This window comes from Rana temporaria, chromosome 2, assembly GCF_905171775.1.
Source record: "Rana temporaria chromosome 2, aRanTem1.1, whole genome shotgun sequence".
NCBI classification, from domain to species: domain Eukaryota; kingdom Metazoa; phylum Chordata; class Amphibia; order Anura; family Ranidae; genus Rana; species Rana temporaria.
The window spans coordinates 220,705,813-220,731,076 of record NC_053490.1 but is presented as its reverse complement, the minus strand read 5'-3'; the positions used below and the strand labels follow the sequence as shown (position 1 = coordinate 220,731,076).

Sequence of the window (25,264 nt, the reverse complement as noted above, 5' to 3'; positions counted from 1 at the left end):
TGTGGTAAAAGGGCACAAGGAATGACCAAGAATACCATGTAAGGGCTCTAGGCAGAAGTATCGGTAAAGTGTGCAACGGTGAACACTTGGCCATCCACCCGAGACGAAGCTCTAAGTGGTTGAATTTTAGAATCAAGTTTGAAAAGTTCACACTGTAAATGTGAACTTCCCAAACATAGCCCTGGTTTGCCAGTAGCAGTCAGAGATACAGGGTAACCCAGTCTTAAGCTATCCAAAACATCATAGGCAAACCAAAACCATTAAAGACCAAAAAGCCCAATTGTGATTCTCTTTAAAATTAAGTAATGCTTCATGCTTGGCTAGAATACTGCTGTGTATCAATATTGGAAAAGAGGAGTATAGCCCAAACTGAGGTATTAAAAAAAATGGTTAGGGATACAGCGTTTTTTATATGTATAATAAATCTGTGCACATATGTACATAACAAAAATCAGACTTGTTTAAAGAAAGAGGGAGGAAAAAAAAGTTTGAAACGAGATCTGTTCTCAGAATTTAAGGTGTTGTAAAAGGCATTTTTTTGTTATCTTAATGCATTCTATGATTTAAAAAAAAAAAAAAAAAAAAAAAAAAAACACACCTGTGTGCAGCAAGCCCCCCCCCCCCCCCCCCCCCCCCCCCCCCCCCCCCCCCCCCCCCCCCGAGTCCCCTTAATACTTACCTGAGCCTCATCTCTATCCAGCAACATCCACGTGTCCCTCGGATGTCCAAGACTCTCCCTTTTGAGTGGCTGAGACAGCAGTGGCACCACTGGCTCCCACTGCTGTCAAAGTCAGTTAGCCAATCAGGAGAAAGGGAGCGGGGCCGAACCACAGCTCTGTCTGAATGGATGCATGGAGCTGTGAATCATCAGTTTGGGTGCCCCCATAGCAAGCGGCTTGCTGTGGGAGCACTCTACAAGAGCAACGAAGAGGGTCCCCGAGTAGAGGAGGATTTGGTCTGCGCTATGCAAATCCACTACACAGGGCAGGTAAGTATATACACACACGTTTTTTAATAAAAATAAATAAAAAAAAAAAAACACACTTTACAATCACCAAGTCTTTTAGTGCAGTATAGTATTTGAGGAAACATTAAAGCGGGGGTTCACCCAAAAAAATTTTTTTAACATGACATTCAGCCGAGTTGTCAGAATGACAATCGGCTGTGTTTTTTTTTTTTTTCTCATTGCCGTACATACCGTATTTTCACCGCCGCTTCCGGGTATGTAATCTGCGGGACTGGGCGTTCCTAATTGATTGACATCCTTCCGACCGGCGCATACAGCGCGTCACGAGTTGCCGAAAGAAGCCGGACTGCGATTCGGGTCTATACGGCGCCTGCGCATCGACGTTCGGCTTCTTTCGGCAACTCGTGACACGCCGGTCGGAAGGATGTCAATCAATTAGGAACGCCCAGTCCCGCAGATTACATACCCGGAAGTGGCGGTGAAAATACGGTATGTACGGCAATGAAATAAAAAAAAAAAACAGCCGATTGTCATTCTGACAACTCGGCTGAATGTCATGTTACATTTTTTTTTTTTTTGGGGTGAACCGCCGCTTTAACTTGCAACAGAGGCCATCTATCGTTCCTAGCAGGCATGCATGTTAATGTTGCAAAATGTTTCCCAAACAGATATACATTTGTAGAGGTGATCAGTGTCTGCTCAACCATTGGCTACTACAGCACATCACGTCCAAATACCTTCCACGTCAGGTTTGGTGGGAGTTGTATGTGTCCAAAATGCAGCAGGATTAGATTTAAAAAGACTAAAATCAAAACCTACAAAACAAATATTAAAATGCACAGCTGCAATGGGCCCGAGATAAAAGAAAAAACTGGAGAGGAAATTTACAAAAGTGTATAGTTAGCGTGTACGGGTTTTATATTATATAAAAGATATGTGACAAAAACAGATCCATTCACACAGCTCCTAGAAAAGTATGGTGAGCACCATGAAACTGGTCTGCTCTAATAATACTAGCTCCAATTGTGGTGAATAGGGATATTACCTCAAGGTTCCTTATTTTACAGGAAACCTGTGAAATTACCTTCAGAGTTCCAAATCATGTTTATTTGTTACGTAATTACATTACATAATTACAGAGAGCACACATACATAAGGCAGTCAAGGGTAGGCTCTGAATTCAATACAGCTTCATATCCCCTTTTATAGGGTGACTTATCAGCAAGTCACCCAGGCCCAACTGCAGAGTGAGAGTACCATGATCATCTGCGCTCTTTGGTATGTTCTCAAACATTTTCTTGAGACAAGTACATGGCAGCATGTAATTCTCAACGAAATTCAATCGCCATTTTAGTTTCCATCTTGTTTAACCACACTTCATATAATGTTCATAACTACTATTATTGTGTTTTCTATAACGAGGTGGCATTAAACTCGTGTGGCTGTATAAAGCATGTACGTTTTGAAACGTCTACATGAAAATATGCAGTATTTAGGATATACTAACGGTGTTAAAGTGTTACTAAACCCAGGACCCTGCATTCACTACATCTAGTCTCCCACAGAACATGGAAATGCAATTTTAGTAAATATAAACTGCATCAGCAGTATATAGCAGCCTTGTGACTTCTATGGTAAAGCTTCATACTGCATGGAGTATTAAGTTTTACCATAGAAAGCTGCATACTGCACTGAGCTGTGCTATGATCCAGGACCCCTGACCCTCTGTCTGGACAGTGCCAACTGGCCCTTTGCTAATCACATGCACTCTCCCTCAAAAAAAAAAAATCTCTAGGAATACAGACAAACTGAGCATGTGCAGCCCGACTCCAAAAGGCTCTGTTATCTACACATGTTCTGGAGTCAGTGGAAGAGGAGGATACAAAATTAAAACAGCCTTTTTATACAATGCAAAGGATTAAACCCTTAGGTTAATCCTTTGCCTCCCAATCACCATCAAGAGCTGTGAAGGAAATTACATAATTTGCAGACTCTAAAAGACTACAGAAGGATGTGTTCTAGGCTAGAGATTGAGCATTACCACTTAAGCCCCGGACCATTTGGCTGGCCAAAGACCAGGCCACTTTTTGCGATTCAGCACGGCATCGCTTTAACTGAAAACTGCACGGTCGTGCGACGTGGCTCACAAACTTTACGTCCTTTTTTACCTCCCCACAAATGGAGCTTCTTTTGCTTTCACACTGGAGCATTGCGCTAGCAGGATGGTAAAAAAGTCCTGCTAGCCACATCTTTGGAGCAGTGTGTTTACCGCTGCTGCCCGTTGAAATCAATGGGACAGTGTGGCTATACCGCTGGCAATGCGCTGCTGTAGCAGAGCATTGCAGGCGGTTTTAACCCTTTCTGGGCCGCTAGCGGGGGGTTAAACCCCCCCCGCTAGCGGCCAAAATGCGCAAATCCCCCCCATAGCATTGGCGGTAAAAATACAGGAGTTTTACCACCGACACTATGACCGGCTCAGTGTGTAAGGGGTCTAATGCAACTTAAAAAGGTGAAATAGGAGATAGATTCATTGCATGCAAAGCAAAATGGTTCAAGCCGTCATTTGTCATAATTGTGATGATTAAGGCTTACAGCTCATGAAAACCCAAAATCCACAATCACAGAAAATTTGAATATTGCGAAAAGGTGCAATATTCTAGGCTCAAAGTGTGTGCCACTCCAATCAGCTAATTAAGCCCTAACACCTGCACAGGGTTCCTGAGCCTTTAAATCAGGGGTCTCAAACTGGCGGCCCTCCAGCTGTTGCAAAACTACAAGTCCCATCATGCCTCTGCCTGTGGGAGTCATGCTTCTAACTGTCAGCCTTGCAATGCCTCATGGGATTTGTAGTTTTGCAACATCTGGAGGGCCGCCAGTTTGAGACCCCTGCTTTAAATGGTCTCTGTTTGGTTCAGTAGAAATCACAATCATGGGAAAGACTGCTGACCTGACAGTTGTGCAGAAAACCATAATTTTATGGCAAACAGGAGGCTCATATTATGCTATAATCTTTCTTTACTGTCATCCAGCAGCAAGAGAGTTAATGAAAAGAAAAAACGTTACACAGATAGGTATGCAAATGAACATAGGTAGACTGTCCAATCAGGTAACAGGAGTATGTTATAAAGGTGAGGTACAGGTGATATTCTTCCTCTTTCTTGCTGCTCCAGCCAGATAAGTACATTGAAATTTTTTCCTCAGATGCTTCTACATATATTATATATATATATTGTGACAAGGTCGCACGGAAAAGCGGTAATGTAATGCAGCAAAGTCGCTGAACTTAAGCAATAAATATGGCTTTATTGCACTCAAAAGAAATAATACAAAAACAAAACGGCCTACTTCAGCTTAGGAAGCTAACTAAGGCTGGGTTCACACTACGGTTTTCCCGTCCGTCAGCCGCATACGATTTATATGAAAAAACGTATGCGGCTGAAACGGACGGGAACGTATGGCACTGCACATATGTGTGTTTTCCATTAACATTAATGTTAAAGGAAAACGTATGCGGTTGCCATACTGTTTTAAAAACGACCGCAAAACCGTGGTTGAACAACGGTTTTGGGTACGTTTAAAAAACGTTTTGCCAGCAAATCGTACGCACCCGGATGCATCCGAGTGCATACGATTTGCAATGCATTCTCTATCTATACGTTTTCCCGTCCGGGCCCGTACGTTTTCAATACTGAAATCGTATGCGGCTGACGGACGGGAAAACCGTAGTGTGAACCCAGCCTAACAGTACGGTCCCTGACTACTGTGTACTGGAGGGGCTATTCCAGCCTCCAGTATAAAACAAATAAACAAATAATAGTCCAAATAAGTGTTTGTCTGTGACAATAGACCTTGTTTCTCCAAAGAAGACAGTCTCCAACCTGTCCTGTTCAGCTCAGCATGCCTCAGGCTGAGCTCTCCCTCCTCCAGTCTCTATCAGGTGTTGTGTAATTAATAGGGAGAGAGAGGAGGTTTTCCTGTTGGCCAGGCTTAACCCTTTCTAAGACAGGGAAAGCTGATCTTTACAACCTCTCACTGACATACATGGAATCATGTACCCTGTCACAATATATAACTCATTGCAGAAAATGAATATAAATATTAGGGCTGTGACTGATTAAAATTTTTGTGTTCGATTAATCGTTTTTTTTTTTAATCGATTAATCGACTAATTTCGATTAATTAACGCACATACAGATACAACTACTTTTAGCTGATCTCCTTGCATTGCAACTCTGCATTAGCCACTGGTAAATGTGGTGGGGGCAGTATGGGGGCAGATGTGTATATTCTTGCAGTATGGGGGCAGATGTGTATATTACAGCATCTGCCCCCATGCTGTAATATACACATCTGCCCCCATGCTGTAATGTACACATCTGACCCCATGCTGTAATATACACATCTGCCCCCATACTGCAAGAATATACACATCTGCCCCCCATACTGCCCCCACCACATTTACCAGTGGCTAATGCAGAGTTGCAATGCAAGGAGATCAGCTAAAAGTAGTTGTGTGGCAGATGTGTACATTACAGCATGGGGCAGATGTGTATATTCTTGCAGTTTGGGGGCAGATGTGTACATTACAGCATGGGGGCAGATGTGTACATTACAGCATGGGGGCAGATGTGTACATTACAGCATGGGGGCAGATGTGTACATTACAGCATGGGGGCAGATGTGTACATTACAGCATGGGGGCAGATGTGTACATTACAGCATGGGGGCAGATGTGTACATTACAGCATGGGGGCAGATGTGTACATTACAGCATGGGGGCAGATGTGTACATTACAGCATCTGCCTCCATGCTGTAATATACACATCTGCCTCCCATACTGCAAGAATATACACATCTGCCCCCATGTGTACATTACAGCATGGGGGCAGATGTGTATATTCTTGCAGTATGGGGGCAGATGTGTATATTACAGCATGGGGGCAGATGTGTACATTACAGCATGGGGGCAGATGTGTACATTACAGCATGGGGGCAGATGTGTACATTACAGCATGGGGGCAGATGTGTACATTACAGCATCTGCCCCCATGCTTTAATACACACATCTGTCCCCATACTCCAGGAATATATACATCTGCCCCATAATGTTACCACACACACAGATGGTTGTCCGTTCTTACCTGACTATCAGGCAGGCAGACCCATCTGCAGAGTAGCCGATGGACACACGTGCGCAAGGGAAGAAGATACAAGCAGGCGGGCAGGTGATGATGACGTCAGCGCGCCGCGGCTCCGGAGCTAGGCCGAAGCCGCGGCCTTTCCTATGGGCGAGACCGCGGAGCTCACTCCGCGGATCGTCATCGATCAAAATAATTTTAATCGACCAAAGAAATTAACGATTAATCGACCAATTAATCGTTAATTTCCGCAGCCCTAATAAATATATATATATATGTAGAGTTTTCCCTGCAACCCTGCGCTTGTCACAGTTTGCAGGGCCATACTTTTTATCCTTAATGGCAGTCCCAGCATTGCCCACCCCCCTTCTATTCATTATCTTCCCAGGTGGTCTCCTCACCATTCCAATACCCCCGCTTACAGCACACTCACTTGTTCTCTGACGGCCCGCATCCCCTCACCGCGGCCGTTCGGCGGTATCCCGGCAGTCCGGGATATCGTTTCCTCACAGCTGGTGCTCAGCTGTGGCGCGGTCCCGCGCAGATTCGCGGCCCGACAGGCAGTGTGTTCTCCTCACTGCGCTGCAGCGCTGCTATACCGCCGTTCCCTGACAGAAAGTCCGTTCTCCTGTGTGGGTGTGTGCCTGCCACATACCAACCCTGAACCCGGTTTAGGTTCAGGGGTGTATGTTTGGCACACACAAACAAATAGTAACACATTTACACAAACAAATTTAAATAAACATATGTTTGTTCATATGGATATATGCATATAGATATATGTATATATACTTTTATATATATATATATATATATATATATGTATATATATGGATGTATCTATATATATATATATATATATATATATATATATATATATATATATATATATATATATATATATATATATATATATATATATATATATATATATATATATATACATACATATATACTTACACACTTTGAACTGCAGTCAGAATATTAGTAATACATATATATATGTATATGTTTGGGTGTACGCTCATAATATATGTGCCCTCTTGCTGACATATATGTTGTCTGCTGATACAAAAAATATATATAGTTCTGCTGCATATATATTAATTAGTTCTATTATTTTTTCTCTTTCAGAATAATTTGTCTTAAGTCAATCACATTTACTCACACCTCACTATGTCTAATAAAGATTCCACTACTGTTACCCCCTCAGATATCCCTGAGGAAAACCAGAAAATCCAATCCATAATAGATAAATCCATCCAATCTGCTATGCAGACGGCCATGCATGATTCCATTGCACAATCGGTAGTCATGGCCCTGTCTCAAAGTAAACCTCAGGTTACCCCTGAACCTTTACCTATTACCCCATCTGACATTTATTGGTCAGCGGAGGACTCTACATCACACATGATTCAGGGATTGAAAAAAGCGGGTAAAGTGTCTCAAAAACGACATCATATATCTCATACCGGTCCCTCCCATTCTAAAAGAATGGTCCTGATGGAGAACCAGGGTGAATCTTCTAAGCCTCCTAGTAAAGGAAAGGCTACTGTCAGTGACAAGAGGTCACACGTTATACCCTCTGCCCGGGAGGAGTTGATCTTACAACGGGAAAAAATGGCCTCAAAGAGGCAAAAACCAGACTCTTACCGTACCTCTTCCAGCAATTATTCTTCTGATAAGGAATCTTTATCAGAAGAAGGAAGAGACTCTGAATATGAGAATGTCTCTGATGCAGAAGAAGGAATACCCTTGAAAAGGAGGAATCCGAGGATGCCGTTATAGACGGCTCTGGTGATCCGTATTTCGACCCAGGTCAAATTAAACATCCCCGTTCAGGGGAATGGGTTACCCATTCCCTAGTTACGAAATGTTTAAGCCTCTGGATCCAGAAACCATTAGATAAGAACGAGGCTAGTAAGTTAAGAGCAGAGTGCCCGAGACCGTCCCTCCCAAAGAAATTAGCCAATACACCCTAATTACTATTTGGCAACGCCAATGCGGCCATCTCTAGCGAAAGAAGATCGATTCTGACGAAGCTGGATCCACAGCTAATGCATCTCGCTTCATCTCAACCATCTTCCATCACCAAGGGTCTACTTTTTGGTGACTCTTTTATTAAAGAGATCAACAAATACGTAGCTCTCTTTACTTCTTTAGACAAGGCCCAATCATCACTCAAAAAGGTTTTCCAACCAAAGTTTTTCCCAAAGCTGGGAAACGCAAGGGCCGATTTCCCAACAGATCTTCTACCGAAGGTCATTTCCCCAGAGGCCCTCTGAACACCGTGTTAGGTTACCAGATAGATTTCACCTCTTTACCGACTCAAAGTCAGGATCCTATTCCAATAAGGTTCTCAGAAGAGGACAAAAAGCTCATCTCACTGGAGATAAAAGAGCTTTACTCCAAAGGGGCCATAGTTCAAGTTCCCTTGCAAACTCCAGGTTTTGTGAGCAACCTGTTCCTGGTCAAAAATAAGGATGGAGGTTTCAGACCAGTAATAAATCTGAAATATCTAAACAATTTCGTCCATTACCGCCATTTCTAAATGGAAGGTATTCACCTGTTAAAAGACCTTTTATTACAAGGAGACTGGTTGGCAAAAATAGATCTGAATGATGCCCATCTTTCAGTGCACATGCACGAGAATTCCCAACCATTTCTTCAATTCCTGTGGCAAAACAAGAAATGGCAATTCACCAGTCTACCATTCGGTCTGTCATCTGCCTCCTGGTGCTTTACGAAACTACTGAAACCAGTAGTAGCAGCTCTAAGGAGCAGGGGTGTTCGTCTAATAATATATTTAGCTGACATTTTGATCATGGCACAATCACTTCAGACTATTCATTTACACATTCAATGGACGATATCCCTTCTGAACATGCTGGGATTCATAATCAATTACAAGAAATCCATCCTAACCCCTTCAAAGGAGGTAGAATTTATGGGTTTTCTTGTCAATACCCAACTATCCCTTCTGAGTCTTCCAAACAGGAAATTGAAGACGATCAGAAGAGAGATTCGCTCAGTCCTGAACAAAAGTCAAATATCTCTTCAGACAATTGCGAGGATTGTCGGTCTATTATCAGCTTCCATTCAAGCGATATTTCGGGCACCTCCACACTACAGAGCACTACAGAGACTAAAAGCCCAACATCTAAGAGACGGCTTGGCATATTCCGACGAGATAACACTAACTCCGGACACCAAAGAAGAATTACTTTGGTGGCTGACTCACATCCAGATGTGGAATGGGAAGATTTTTTTCCATCCACATCCGGATTTAATAATAGAATCAGACGCAAGCAACTCAGGTTGGGGTGCTCGCTGCGGCCCTCTTACAACAGGAGGGAAATGGTCTCCAGACGAAGCTCTGTTACATATAAATTGTCTCGAACTCTTAGTGGGATCATTTGCTCTCAAGAGTTTTGCGAGAGACAGATCCGATTGTTGTATTCTACTGCGCATGGACAACATATCCGCAGTACAATACATCAATCGCTTAGGAGGTACAAAATCCAAACCTTTGGCGAACATTGCAAAGGATTTTTGGCATTTTTGCCTGGACAAGAACATTATATTGAAGGCGGAATACATCCCAGGCCTATCCAATTCCATTGCAGACTGGAATTCCCTGTTATCTAACAGATTGGATGTTGAACCAGACAATTTTTCAACATCTAAAACTCCCTGTGGGGTCCTTTCCAGATAGATCTGTTTGCATCACGCCTGAACAGACAGATTCCAACATATTTCAATTGGCGTCCAGACCCAGAAGCATTGGGGACAGATGCCCTTCTACAAATTTGACCGAAAGGAACATCTTATGCTTTCCCCCCCTTTGCTCTAATATCAAGGGCTCTCCTTCTGACACGTTACCTAGAATCGAACATAGTTCTGATAACCCCTTACTGGCCATCCCAAACATGGTTCCCTCAGGCTCTGGAGATGAGCATAGACTACCCACGATTACTCCCAGTATTCCCTTCTATTCTACTAGACCTATTTCAGAATCCTCATCCTCTTAAATTTTCTTAACTCCTGGGGTGATAATGAGAATCTGTCTTTAAAACTTCTATCTTTCAAACTAACAGTACTACTTTGTCTCATCTCCCTTAAAAGAGTAGCGGATGTAAAAGCCCTAGATATATCCCGTAGACAATTCTCTCCCCAGGGTGTTCAATTTTCCATTTTCAGACGCACATAGACCAACTTACATTGGGTCTTCTATCCGGCCTTTCCCTTCAATCCAAACCTTTGTGTAGTCCAATGTCTAAAAACCTATGAAACCAAATCTCAACCTTTTAGAGACCCTGACTCATCTCAATTACTAATTTCCTACTGCAAACCCTTCCATCCAGTTTCCTCACCCACCTTGGCTAGATGGGTGAGACAAACCATGGATTTGGCAGGCATTGACATTTACATATTTGGCACCCACTCCACCAGAGGTGCAATGGCCACTAAGGTATTTCAATCAGGTGGTTCTCTATCAGATTTAATGCGAACCGCAAACTGGTCTTTAGAATCCACTTTTAAGAATTTCTACTTTAGACCTGAATCTCATGTGTCTATGAATGTATTATAACTATAGGTTGTACGTTTATTTAATGCTCTAGAGTATACAGCTTTGAACAAGCATAATATGAGCCTCCTGTTTGCCATAAAATTGGAGATTTTCCTACCCTCGGGGACGGAAAATATAGATTTTGTTAAAAACAGGAGGCGAGTATTATCCCACCCTAATACCCTACCCTTCAAGATTTATTTTGCGCTTACATAATGCATTCTTTTTCAGCTTAATGCGCCTATTCTACTGTGGACTTCATGACATATTGAAGAATGAGTTCCAGTTCAAGTTGTTCCAATTAGTTTCCAGTTCAAGTTATTTCCAGTCTAGTTTTATCATCAAGAAAGAGGAAGAATATCACCTGTACCTCACCTTTATAACATACTCCTGTTACCTGATTGGACAGTCTACCTATGTTCATTTGCATAGCTATGTAACGTTTTTTCTTTTCATTAACTCTCTTGCTGCTGGATGACAGTAAAGAAAGATTATAGCATAATACTCGCCTCCTGTTTTTAACAAAATCTATATTTTCCGTCCCCGAGGGTAGGAAAATCTCCAATTGACACTCTCCATAAGGATGGAAAGCCTAAAAAAGGTACCATATTTTTCGGACCATAAGTCGCACTTTTTTCCTCCAAAAATGTGGGAGAAAATGTCCCTGCGTCTTATGGAACGAATATACATTGGGCCCCGCCATCCCCCCTGCCGCCATACGTCATGAGAAGTAAGTGAGGGGCACAGAAATAAGTTCCTGTCTGTGGAAAACCCATCCACCTGCTCTTCTCCTCCGTTTGCAGCTCCGTCCTCTGCTCTGTCACTGTGTGCAGACAGTGCAGCTGATGCCTCGTGAAGTGTAGCCATCCTACATAGAGGGGATCCAATCACACTGCTCCATCCAACTCCACCAAGCCTGCAGCCTGTCCCGACTGAGCAGCTCTCATTTCCAGGAGCACATATTCAGGGACAATCTCTCCTTACTTCCTTTGGGTATGTATCCAACCTTTTCCTCCACTCTTCATCACTGAGTAGTAGTTTTACCTTGAAATCATTTGAAAAAAATGCATTTCCATGTGCTGTGCAGAGCTGTACAGAGTACACTAATCAATGATATGCAATTTCTCTTCCTGCAGGCAGCCAGTGACCATCTTTGCAGCAAAGTGGACAGTGTTTTTAATTAAATTAAATGTTGTTCATTAATGACAATGTTCAGGCTGCATTAAATGGGCACTGGTAAATATTTTGGTAAACCATTTGGTTCTGATTTTTTTTTTCTGGTTTTCCTCCAAAACCTAGGTGCGTCTTGAGGCTAGGTGAGTCTTGAGGCTAGGTGCGTCTTGAGGCTAGGTGCGTCTTGAGGCTAGGTGCGTCTTGAGGCTAGGCGCGTCTTGAGGCTAGGCGCGTCTTGAGGCTAGGCGCGTCTTGAGGCTAGGCGCGTCTTGAGGCTAGGCGCGTCTTATGGTGCGAAAAATACGATAATTGCAAAAAAAGTTGGATGTTCCCAAAGTGCTGTATCAAAGCACGTTAATAGAAAAGTTATGTGGAAGGGAAAAGTGTGGAAGAAAAAGGTGCACAAGCAGCAGGGATGACCGCAGCCCGGAGAGGATTGTCAGGGAAAGGCCATTCAAAAGTGTTGGGGACTTTCACAAGGAATGGACTGAGGCTGGAGTCAGAGCATCAAGACCCACACACAGACGGATCCGGGACATGGGCTTCAAATGTCATATTCCTCTTGTCAAGCCACTCCTGAACAAACAACGTCAGAAGCATCTTACCTGGGCTAAAGAAAAAAAAGTCCTGGTCTGTTGCTCAGTGGTCCAAAGTCCTCTTTTCTGCCAAGAGCAAATTTTGTATCTCATTTGGAAACCAAGGAGCCAGAGTATGGAGGAAGAATGGAGAGGCACACACTGCAAGATGCTTGAAGTCCAGTGTGAAGTTTCCAGTCGGTGATGATTTGGGGAGCCATGTCATCTGCTGGTGTTGGTCCACTGTGCTTCATTAAGTCCAGTCACCGCAGCCGTCTACCAGGAGATTTTGGAGCACTTCATGCTTCCTTCTGCAGACAAGCTCTATGGGGATGCCGACTTCATTTTCCAGCAGAACTTGGCACCTGTCCACACTGCCAAAAGCACCAAAACCCGTTTCAATGACTGTGGGATTACTGATTGGCCAGCAAACTTGCCTGACCTGAACCCCATAGAGAATCTATGGGGCATTGCCAAGAGAAAGATGAGACATGAGACCGAACAATGCAGAAGAGCTGAAGGCCGCTATTGAAGTATCCTGGTCTTCCATAACACCTCAGCAGTGCCACAGGCTGATCGCTTCCATGCCACGCCTCATTGAGGCAGTAATTGCTGAAAAAGAGGCCCAAACCAAGTACTGAGTACATATGCATGCTTATACTTTTCAGAGGGCCGATACTGTTCTATGTACAATCCATGTTTTATTGATTGCATGTAATAATCTAACTTTGAGATTGTGTATTTGGGGTTTTCATGAGCTGTAAGCCATAATCACCACAATTATGACAAATCACGGCTCGAACTATCTTGCTTTGCATGTAATGAGTCTATCTCATATATTATTTTCACCTTTTAATTTGCATTAGTGAAATAAATGAACTTTTGCACGATATTCAAATTTTTCGAGTTTCACCTGTATTTTGTACTTTGTTATAATATCCCCAATTTATTTATATTTAAAAAAAAAAAAAAAAAAGCAAATTTCTCAGTTTAGGCTGGTATGTATTCTACATATATTGATTAGTTTGCGCAAAAGTTAGACCCCTTTCACACTTGAGCGTATTGCAGGTGCTATAGTGTTAAAAATAGCGCCTGCAATCCGCCCTCAAACAGCTGCTCCATTGTCTCCAGTGTGATTGTGCCAGCAGGTCGGTAAAAAAAAAGTCCTGCTAGCCGCATCTTTGGAGCAGCAAAGGAGCCCATTAAAATCAATGGGACAGTGCGGCTATCCTGCCCGCAATGCACTGCTGTGGGCGGTTTTAAGCCTTTCTCGGCTGCTAGCGGGGGTAAAACCGCCCCGCTAACGGCTGAAATGCGCAGCAAATCCGCCCCATATCGAACCTATGGGCGGCTCAGTGTGAAAGGGGTCTTATAGCGTCTAAAAAAAAAATAGGGGATCGTTTTATGGCCTTTACTAGTAATGACGGTGATCTGTGATTTTTATCGTGCCTGCGACTTTATGGGGGACACCGACACTAGACACATTTTTGGGACAATTGTAATTTTCTCAGGGATCAGTGCTATAACAATGCACCGATTACTGTGAAAATTACACTGGCAGTGAAGGGGTTAACCACTAGATGGCGCTAAAGGGGTTAAGTGTGTCCTGGGGAGGGATTTTAACTGTTGGAGGAGCTACCAGTGACACGTCACTGATCACTGTTCCTGATCACAGGGAACATTCGATCAGTGACATGTCACTAGGCAGAACAGGGTAATGCCTTGTTTACAAAAGGCATCTCTCTGTTCTGCCTTTGCTGACTGCAATCGTGGGCCGCCCAGGAACATCGTGTTGCCGGGACCCGCAAGTGCACTCATGGGCAGCAAATTTAAAGGGACGTACAGGTACACCCATTTGCCTGCCCGTGCTATTGTGCAGACGTATATCTGCGTGCGGCGGTTGCTATGCGGTTAAGTGGCTGGAAGGCTCTCAGTCTGCATCCAAACTATACAGATTGTCACATGGTATAAAGCCTCGGCTAAACCCAGAATATCAGAGGTTCTGCAGACAAAAACTGAACTGATCATTCCATTCAGTTCTAGTGAAAAGAAAAGTTGGAGTTCAGCTTAAAAAAAAAAAAATAGAATTTTAATTTATTCAATTTTTTTTTAATTTTTACACTGCCCCTTAAAAATATTTTTGATCACTTTCATTGCCAATCGCATGGAATAAAAACGTCCCTTGCCATAATAAAAGCATGACCGGTCATGTTTATGGAGAGATCTGGGGCCTGAAAGATCCCAAATCCCTCTACCCTTAAAAAGGAAAAAAAAAAAAAAAAAAAACACTAGGTTTATGGCAGCTAGCTGCAGCCATAACCCCGGTATTTAAAGTGGAGGCAAGGCTTCACTTCCTGATTTCCTTACTGGGGATGGCGGCGGCAGCAGCTGAGAGCCAACCAACAGATCGGCTTTGGCTGCCAACATTGTGTGCGCCCTGGACAGGTAAGCGTCCATATAGTAAAAGTCAGCAGCTGCAGTATTTGTAGCTGCTGGCTTTTAATATTTTTTCCCCCCGGCAGACCTCTGCTTTAACATCAAATGACCGATTTTCCCAGTTAGGCAGTCGGCAAGTGAATAGGCTGTATACCGCATCTGTGGATGTAGTCCCTGCTTACTTTTATTCTCCGTAATGATCTTTACACTTTGTTCTTTTGGGCAGTGTGCCACCTCTACCTGCTGCCTTCCTACATTCTAGATTTATTGGTCATTAACACTTGCGATTCCCCTCTAGGTCTGTTAACTGAAACCGAGAAATAAAAAAAAGGTTGCCAATACGGACTTCCTTCTGTAAAAGCTAGCTCCGACGTTCTGTTGAACCTCTGTTTTTTGGGTTACAGCAAACACATTAGCTATGTTAATGATGTGCAGCGTATGTCCTTTTGGCTGCAGATTATTCTAAAAACCCTCCCTTGATGTTGCCTGATATTGCCCCGAGTGGCCATCTTCTGGTGAAGATCATCCACTAATTGTGTAAAGAGTTGTGCAGCTCACGCTCAGTTCTTCAGAGAACTTATTAACTTTTCTTCCTCAAGGGCATTGCGTTCTGGGAATAAGTGGTGGTGATCCGGTCATTCATCAGCTCCTCCTGCAATGTGGGTAAGTAGTAGCACAGGGTCTACATCCATGGCACAAAGTGCAGAAAGGGGGGGGGGGGCTGCAAGCATGCAGTACAACTCTTGACAATAACAGCAGCTGTTAATACAGACAGCAACACATTTTTGCACAATTGCGGCACTGATGCACTAAATCCCCAAAAAATGGTCCATCACCTTGTCCTACCTCAAATGGTCACTAAACCCAGGACCTTGCATTTACTATATATGGTCTCCCAAAGTACACGGTAATGTAATTGTTTTAGTAAATTTAAACTTCTAATACCTTTTCTCATTATCGGTATATAGCAGTCTCGTTGCATCCATCAGTGCATCAGTGTCTGGCCGAGCAGTTAAAGCTTGTAGGAGGGGGTTTTAATTTTTCTCTAACTGTCTTATGAGGCTGCATGACCCCTGACTTTGTCTTGACAGTGCCGATTGGCTCTGTGCTGATCAAATGAACCAACCCCCCCCCCCCCCCAAAAAAAAAACCTCTAGCAATACACACCAAACTGAGCATGTTCAGAGTGCCCCCCACAAGGCTCTATTCTATCAGCAGATGGAATGGGGACAGTAAAAAGGAGGCGGATCAGGGGAGACAGGATCCAACAGCCTTTTAAACACAATGCAGGTTCTACAGTGAACATATCAAGCATGCTTTACTGCATAGACCGACTGATTTTACTGTTGTGGGTTTAGTAACACTTTAAGTACTAAGGAATACACCTAACTGTGCTATATGCCCTATACGCCCTATACTTCATCAGGGTTACACTTTTCAAACTCTGCTGTACATTCTCTGCTCTACATCTTCAGTGGGATGTGCACAAGATTATACTCAGGCCCAGTTTGCTAGAAATAGGTTTCGATTTTCACCAGAGCTGTATAATTTTGATAACGTCAAAATAAAAGCACAACAGTCTTAAAAATATCAAAGAACTGCAAATGCAGAACGTCTTAAATGGGAATGATAGCTTACCTCTAGCTGGTATCTGCAGAGGCAGTGTAGATGTTGCTGATGAAGTAGAGATTAAAGGGTTTTGCAAAGCCTTCTGCTCCGTTGGCTTCTGGGAAACCGGTGTACTTTCTATGCCACTGTGAGACTTTGTTTCTTGAATGCCTGGGGTAGGTTGAGGATATGGTTTACCTTCCTCTTCTTCATTTTGAGGCTTTGAAGGATTGAAACTGAAACCAAACAATGTACTGGCTCCAGAAGAATTCCCAAAAGTAAAAGTCTTCTTCTCTGTACCAAAGATATTCTTCACTACTTCAGAACCAAATACAAACTTGGGTGGGGACACCACATTTTTTGGTGTTTTTTCTGAAGAGCTTACAGTATCAGATTTTGCCCCAGAAACCGGTGTTGTTACAGTTGGCAGATCAGTTTTCTCCTTTGTTGTTTCTTCCAAAATTGCTATAGCAGCCTTTCCACATGGTGAAGCCTTTGGTGTTGTGACACGAGTAGAAAAGGGGGGAAGCAAGCCATCGTTTGACTGTGCAATCTTGGCTTCTTCAAAGATTTCCTTAAACAAATCTGCAACGTCCTGATGTTTAAAACGTACAGCAAATAATTCTATGGTCCCTTCACCTTCAGAAAAGTCATGTGCAGTCCATACCCATGCTCTCTCAGCCCCTTTCATTGGTTCCAAATGCATGTCGGGTATAACACGGTGGTTGGCACACAATTTTAACACCTGATCTCTTCTCATTACTATTCTTGCTGCTTTGCTGTCATAGCTCTGTAAAATCTTTAGGTCACCAATACCCCTCTCTTTCCACTGATTAATATCTTTATCAAATCTGTAAAGCTTAGCTCTATGACAGAAAAGTGTCTGCTCATTTTCTTCTCCACTGGTGATTTCAACAAGATCTGGTAAAGGTACAACAGGCTCAAAATACTGGCCATCACGTTCCTCCTCTTGTGTCACATCAGATTCCTCGTCAGTACCTACAGAAGTTCTGCTTTGGTTTAATTTGGTTGGTGACTTTGCAGGACTCGGTGCAGGCTGAAAGCTGAAGTTAAAGCCCTCAGTAGATTCTCCAAATCTGAAGAGATTACTTTTATCTGGACTATTTGATAAAGGAGATGCATATATGGAATCATCTAAATTGCCTTCAAGAGAACCTGCCCGCATATCATAAGTATCCCACTCATAAGTAGGTTCTGTGGATTCAGAGGTTTTCTTTATTAGACTCTCAGAAGAGCCAAGAGTTGCATCCCCTTCAGCAGATTTACTGTGGTCCGTTAAAAAGGTTTTCAGATCTTTAAGGCCAGTTTTCATTTCTTCTGCTTTCTTGATTAAGTGTGCAGTCCTTCCTGTATCTACCAGTTTATGGGGGGTCTGCAGAGGTATATCCAACAACAGGCGCTGACACTCTTCAAATTTATTTTTAAATTCCTCAGCTTGTTCAGGCGTTTTAAACTTTGCGGCTAACTGTTCTAATTTTGGATCCACATCAGAAAAGTCATTTGCCATCCATATCCAAGCACGGTCTGAACCAGACAATGGTTTCAGGTGCATGGTGGTTGTAATCCAGTGATTTGCACATACCTTCAGCACTTGTTCCCGTCTCATAAGAATTCGGAGCTTCCCATTTACCTCATTTTTAAGAATCTTTAATGTGCCAACTCCACGCTCTTTCCACTGGCTGCTGTCTGTATCAAACCGATATAATTTTGCTCTCTGGCAATAAAGCGTTTTTTCATCTTCTTCTCCAGTCACAAGATCTACTTGTGCAGGAAGCTGCACAACTGGCTCAAAATGGATATCATCCCGATCCTCTGTCTTGTAAAACTCTTCTGAAACCTCTTGCTCAGCAGCAGTGTTTACTTGGTCAAATGTATCACTTTTAGATACAAACAGTTTAGCACCTGCACCAGAAAATCCTTGAAAACTAGGATCTTTTTTACCAAAACCAAACCCTTCTGAAGATTTGGCTAGATCAGCAAAAGAAAAGCCGTCAGCAGTGTTTGAAACATTCTCCCCACTTTGTTTTTGCTTGTTTTCCTCACACTGAAACCCGATTTTAATTGATGGAATGTCTTTATCACCACCCAAAGCAGCCTTCAAAAGGGGAGCCGTTTCTTTAACTTTTTCTTCTTTATTTGGCTCAGCAGTACCAAATTTAAAAGAAGAGGAGCTGAAAGGCATTGTAAAGCTGAATCCCTCTTTGGAAGCTTTACCATCTTCGCTTGCACTTGGAGCTTTAAAACCGGATATTGATTTATCATCTGTTGTACCAAACTTAAAACCTTTACCAGTGAAATTGCATTTAAATCCAGTGGAAGGTGGCCCAGATGACTCAGGACTTGCTTTGTATCCAACTTCAAAGGCTGGCTTTGCCTCAGTTGCTGCAGTTTCACTTTTTGCATTTGGGTTAGCAGTCTGGCAGGCAACACAAGTGGCTGCTGATGATTCATTTCTGACCAAGCAGACCGTACAATCCCACTGCCCCTCCTTTCGTGAAAACATGGATCCCAAGCTTCCATTTTGACTCTTCGCTTTCAGCAAACCAGAATTCTTAGCCGGAAGACCTGCTGTATTACTTGTTGGTTGCTGTGGTTGAGGACTTTGACATGACACACACTTTGAAACATTGGCTTCATTCCTAACCAAACAAATACTACAGTCCCATTGCCCTTCCTTCTTAGAAAACAAACTCCCAAAATCTTTTTGTGAACTACTTTCAGGAGCAACAAACTTGAAAGATGAAGCACACGTTACTGCTGTCTGTGCACTGGTTGGATTTGGAGTTTGGCATGCGACACAAATTGTTGCAGAAGGCTCATTCCGCACCAAGCATATGTCACAATCCCACTGTCCTGCTTGCTTTACAAAGGCTGAGCCAAATGAAGTGCTCTGTGAAGCTGCAGTTTTTTTAAAACCGGTGATGCTTTTAGGGGTTGGCAACACACTACTGCTCTGGTTTGAAGGGTTACAGTGAACGCAATGTTTGTTTGCAGTGTCATTGACAGTAGAACACTTACTGCAGATCCACTGCTCTTTGCCCTTTACAGGCTGCTCAGCAGAGAGGGGTTTGTTTGTTAAAGTATCTTTACTAAATGTGAAAGTAGAAGCGGACATGCTTAAAGAACACTTTCCAGGGTTGGCAGTTTTTGCATCTTGTGCTGAAGAACCGAACTGTGATCCAAAGGAAAAACTTTGTGCAGCTGCAACCTTTATAGATTCTGTGTCAGGTTTAGTAACATCAGCACTGCCATCTGTACTTTGCAGTAATTTTTGGGCTGCTTCAAACTTTACTTTGAAACGTGCAGCTTCTTCAGCAGTCTTGAAGCGAATTGCAAGTTGCTCCAATTTGGGCATTTCATCGGCATAATCATATGCATGCCAGACATAAGATTTGTCAGATGTGGCAAGTGGTTTAAGTTTCATATCTGGATTTATTAAATGGTTTGCACAAATCTTCAGGACCTGCTCTCTTCTCATAAGCAAGCGTATCTTACCAGACACACGATGTCTTAAGATCTTAACATTTCCTACACCTCTTTCCTTCCATTCTTTAGCGTCTGTGTCAAAGCGGAAAAGTTTTGCTCTATTGCAGAACATTTCCTCTTCATCCTCCTCACCTGTCTTCACTTGAATCTTCTCTGGTAATGGCACTACGGGTTCAAAATGTGGCCCATCCTCTTCAACTACATACTCACTTCCTACATCGGAGTCCTGACTTTTGTTGTGTTCTTTTGTTGGAGGCACAAAAGTTGCCTTAGCAGAACTTTGAAAACTAAACATATTATCAGATTGACCAAATGCTGTGCCATTTTTATCTTGTATCAGATTTGATCCCTCTGGGAGGTTATTCAAATAATTCTTCTCACCAAACCTAAACATGTTTCTTGAATCAGTGTCCTCAAACGTTGCAGGCTTTATTCCCTGATCATTAATGGGTTTATCAGATGTTAGGAGCCGCAGCAAACAGTCACTACCAGCATTTGCTGGTGTTCCACTTTGATTAGAAGAAAATGTAAAGTCCCCATCATTTGATTTAAAGTTCGAATTAAATTTAAAGGTAGGAGTTGACTGTAAGGGTGCACCAAATGGAGAAGGTTTTGGTCCCTCACTTTGTATAGGTTGAACAAAACTGTTCTTTCCAAATTCTGCTTTTCCTGGTTGAGTTCCCAGAGCAGCCTTTGTGAAATACCCTGGCTCAGGAAGCGGGGGATTTGCAATGTTTTGAGGTAAATTGTAGTTGTAGAACTCATCAGTTTGAGGAGACAAAATATTTGTTGCAGGAGATTCAAAGCGAAGTGCATGTCCACACATGGCAGGGTTTTGAACTGGTGGTGTATGCATAGCGTACATGTGCTGCTGAGTTGCCATTCTGTTCCCAGGATACACAGTCTGTGGGAACAAGCAATATAATGAGATATGAATTCTACCATGCAAAAGGTCATTTAAAAATCAGTTTTTGAAATTCTCTAAAACCGAGTCACTTAACTTCAGTTCAACAAAAGGAGGGGGGGAGAGAGAGAGGGGGAGGGAGAGAGGGAGAGAGGGGGAGAGAGAGAGAGAGAGAGAGAGAGAGAGAGAGAGAGAGAGAGAGAGAGAGAGGGAGAGAGGGAGAGAGAGAGAGGGAGAGAGGAGGAGGGAGAGAGGGGGAGAGAGGGAGAGAGGGAGGGAGAGAGGGAGAGAGGGAGAGAGAGGGAGAGAGGAAGAAAGAGGGAGAGAGAGAGAGAGAGAGAGAGAGAGAGAGAGAGAGAGAGAGAGGGAGAGGGAGAGGGAGAGGGAGAGGGAGAGGGAGAGGGAGAGGGAGAGAGAGACCGACCAGCACAAAATAAAAACAAATAACCCCTGTTCTACTGCTAGAATACATCAGATTTTTGCCAGTGTTCTAGGAGGATGGACTTTTTTTTTTACAACTCTACTGTGTTAAAAAAGACTAGCCAGCCCCCTACTACTAGCAAGCCTTGGTTTTGTAGCAAAGCAGTATCAACTGCATGATCATAAAAAACAAGGGGTGGGATTGGTGTCTCCAAATGGGATTCAAGACAAAGATTTTATGGAGAATACAAAAATTAGGGACAAGACTTGGCTTTGGGATGTCATGAAAAACAGCAAACCAGGGACCTGCTTTAAAGCAGAGTTTCACTGAAATTTTAAGTCAGCAGCTACAAATACTGCAGCTGCTGACTTTTAAATATATGGACACTTACCGGTCCAATGTAACGATGTCAGCACCCGAAGCCAATCTGTCCCTCATGTGGAGACGCCATAATTTCTTGGTTCCCTACTGCACATTCACGAGTCGTGCAGCGTAATTTCACCGTTTTCTGCTGTCTTCTGGGACATGTGCATATCCCAAAAGACAGCAGGGGAGACTGAGGAGGGGCCAGACATGGCATAGATTGCTGTGGATACTGCAGTGATCTAGGGCTGCAACTAACGATCATTTTCATAATGGATTAGTTGGCCGATTAATAGAAACAATCGCATAATAGCCTCAAAAAAAAAAAAAAAAAAAAAAATTGCATTTTTATTTATTTTTTGGCCAATTTGTTGTTAGGCAGATTACAAAACCCAAATTACTGCAAAAACACATTACATGCTTTTCTGCAGCTTCACCATTGAAGTATATTGAACCAAAAAAAAAACAAAATGGCACAGTTTTGCGTTAAAAAGCCCTTGCCCTTTCCAAATACGCAGCAGCTGAAAACGAATCATGGATGTGAACGTGTCCCATAGGAAAACATGTAACTGAACTGTAGCGTGTTTCTGCAAAAAGCACCAAAAACAGGTGTGACCCAGGCCTGAGAGGTTTAGTAACAATGGGGTTAAAAAAACAAAAATAAGTACAAAAGGAGCAAATAATCACTACTGCAAGTTCATTTTTTACTGTGGGACAGTGAAAGTAATATTTACAGTAGCGTTTTGCTTTTTTGTACTATAAAGGGCTAATTTTAGTTTTAACCCCATTATGTTACTGGCCGATTATGAAAATTGTATACGATTAATTTCATAATCGATTAGTTGTTTCTGCCCTACAGTGATCTATGCCTAGAAGTGGGAGCAAATACCTGGATTACACAGGTATCTGCTCCCCCCTGAAAGGTGCCAAATGTGACACTGAGAATATGGAAAAAGAAGCCCAGACGAAGGACTTACAAATCTGGAAACATTGTCAAAAAAAGGCATTTTACAAGGGCAGCACAGTGGTGTAGCGAGTAGCACATTCACCTAGCAGCAAAAGGGTCGCTGGTTTGAATCCGGACCACGACACCATCTGCCTGGAGTTTGCATGTTCTCTCTATGCCTGCGTGGGTTTCCTCCAGGTACTCCGGTTTCCTCCCACACTCCAAAGACATGCTGGTAGGTAAATTGGATCTTGTACAAATTGGCCCAGTATATGTATATCTGTGTGTATAACTGTGTGTCCCAAGCGTGTCGAGATCCTATGGAGTAAAATGACCGCACCAGCCAAGCATACACTGGCTGGAAAAAGCGCCTAGAGGCGATTCAGTTCGCATGTGTAGCCCTATACAAGTCATTCATTCATTCACAAATCTTGTGGCATGCGCCCAAGACAGGAAAGTGGAGAATATGATCCTTAAAGTGATTGTTATTAAAAATAAAAATAAAACTGGAACCTTTTACAAACAGGTTATACACTTACCGCCACTGTGCAGCTCGTTTTGCATAGAGTGGCCTTGGTGGCCCGAATGCCATTTTCTGGGCTCCTCCCCACAATAGCCAACCCCCTCTGGGAAGCTTTCTCCCGAAGGGGTTACCTTGTGGGCGGGCTCCCATGTCATACACTCGGCACACAAAGCCAGCGTGTATGACTTGGTCCCGCCGCCCACGGCATTGGATTTGATTGATAGCAGCGCGAGCCAATGGTTGCACTGCCATCAGTCTATTCACCAATCCAATGAAGAGCCGAAGAGCCCAGGCAAAGATCGAGCATGTTCAACGCAGGACTTTCCAGGGCTCAGGTAAGTAAAACCAGCAATAAGATGTTTTTTCACCTTAGGATGCATTAAGGTGAAAAAAAACATGAACCTTTACAACCCCTTTAAGACTATATGCTTGTATGAAGGTCTGCCTAAGCCACCTAGGAGATTTTCGAACAAGAAGCCAGAGTACCTTTGTAGGGGGGAATCTGGGATTACAAAAAAAGGAAATCAGTCTTCCCAAAGAATAGACTCACAATTTGAACCACAGCCAGACAATGCAGGAAAATTTTGATAAATAGGAGTTGGACTGAGGGAGGGAAGAACAATGTCCTGGCTGAGGCAGAAGCCATTTTGGGCAACAAGACTTGGGCCTCAATACCACTTTTCTACTCTGTAAAACTAAGAAAGGGCTTCCTCCAGGACAAAGCAGTCAGTGGAGACACTCACCTCAGAGGTGACGGACTACAAGGCATATCAAGGCTACTATGCAAAATGTTAATAAACCACTAAAGGACCGCCCGACGATATACGTCGGCAGAATGGCACCGCTGGTGCACAATCACGTACCTGTACGTGGTTTTATAAAGCCCAGCGGTGGGTCGCGGGCGCGCTCCCGCGACCCGGTCCGAAACTCCGTGACCGCGGGACTCGGCTTCCCCGTTCTTCACTGTGGCGCCGTCATCGATTGTGTGTTCCCTATTATAGGGACGCACAATTACGTCAGACCTACAGCCACACCCCCCCAAAGTTGTAAACACACTTCAGGGAACACATAACCCCTTCAGTGCCCCCTTGTGGTTAACTCCCAAACTGCAACTGTCATTTTCACAACAATGCATTTTAAATGCATTTTTTGCTGTGAAAATTACAATGGTCCCAAAAATGTGTCAAAATTGTCCGAAGTGTCCGTCATAATGTCGCAGTCACGAAAAAAATCGCTGATCGCCACCATTAGTAGAAAAAAAAAAAAAATTATTAACAATGCAATAAAACTATCCCCTATTTTGTAAACGCTAGAAATTTTGCGCAAACCAATCGATAAACGCTTATTGCGATTTTTTCTACCAAAAATAGGTAGAAGAATACGTATCGGCCTAAACTGAGGGGAAAAAAATGTTATACATGTTTTTGGGGGATATTATAGCAAAAAGTAAAAAATATTGCATTTTCAAAACTGTCGCTCTATTTTTGTTTATAGCGCAAAAAATAAAAACCGCAGAGGTGATCAAATACCACCAAAAGAAAGCTCTATTTGTGGGAAAAAAAGGACGCCAATTTTGTTTGGGAGCCACGTCGCACAACCGGGCAATTGTCCGTTAAATCGACGCAGTGCCGAATTGCAAAAAGGGGCCTGGTCTTTTACCTGCATTTTGGTCCGGGTCTTAAGTGGTTAAAAAAACAAGATTGGATTAGTGTCACCAATGCTCCAGTTCCAGAGCTGTGAACTAGCTTCATGGCCTACAGCCTGAGGGGAGATTTTTTATTGTATTTCAAAAAACTAGAGCCCAGCTAAACTCAAAGTCTTGTTGGTGGAAGTAGTAAAAGGAATGTCTCCAACAAGTTCAAAAGGAAGAACGTTTCCCGAGACGAAGTGATTCTTTCACGTAACGCGTCGGGCGGAGCGAGTGACGTGCAGATGCCATCCCCCTCATCGCGAGACTCCATACACGAGTGGTTTTGTTCCTGGATACGTCCGGCCGGCGTTACAGGCCAATGCGAGTTGTTTACCTGCTACATTTGGTTTTTTTATTAAATCATCCTGGTTTTATGCTATGTGGAGCTCTGTTTTTCTTTTTTATACCCACTGCTGAGCCCTGTATGGTCACGGATACATCA

At 43.1% G+C, this 25,264-nt stretch overlaps 1 protein-coding gene across 1 annotated transcript in view; it reads right to left on the bottom strand.

The window, feature by feature from the left end:
• LOC120926499 (E3 SUMO-protein ligase RanBP2-like) overlaps nucleotides 1-25,264 on the bottom strand; it is a 153,456-nt gene that overhangs the window by 45,906 nt on the left and 82,286 nt on the right. The window contains exon 20 of the mRNA XM_040336469.1: nucleotides 16,499-20,879. Within this exon, the coding sequence (XP_040192403.1) occupies nucleotides 16,499-20,879 (4,381 nt within the window). The remainder of the gene's footprint in view (nucleotides 1-16,498; nucleotides 20,880-25,264) is intronic.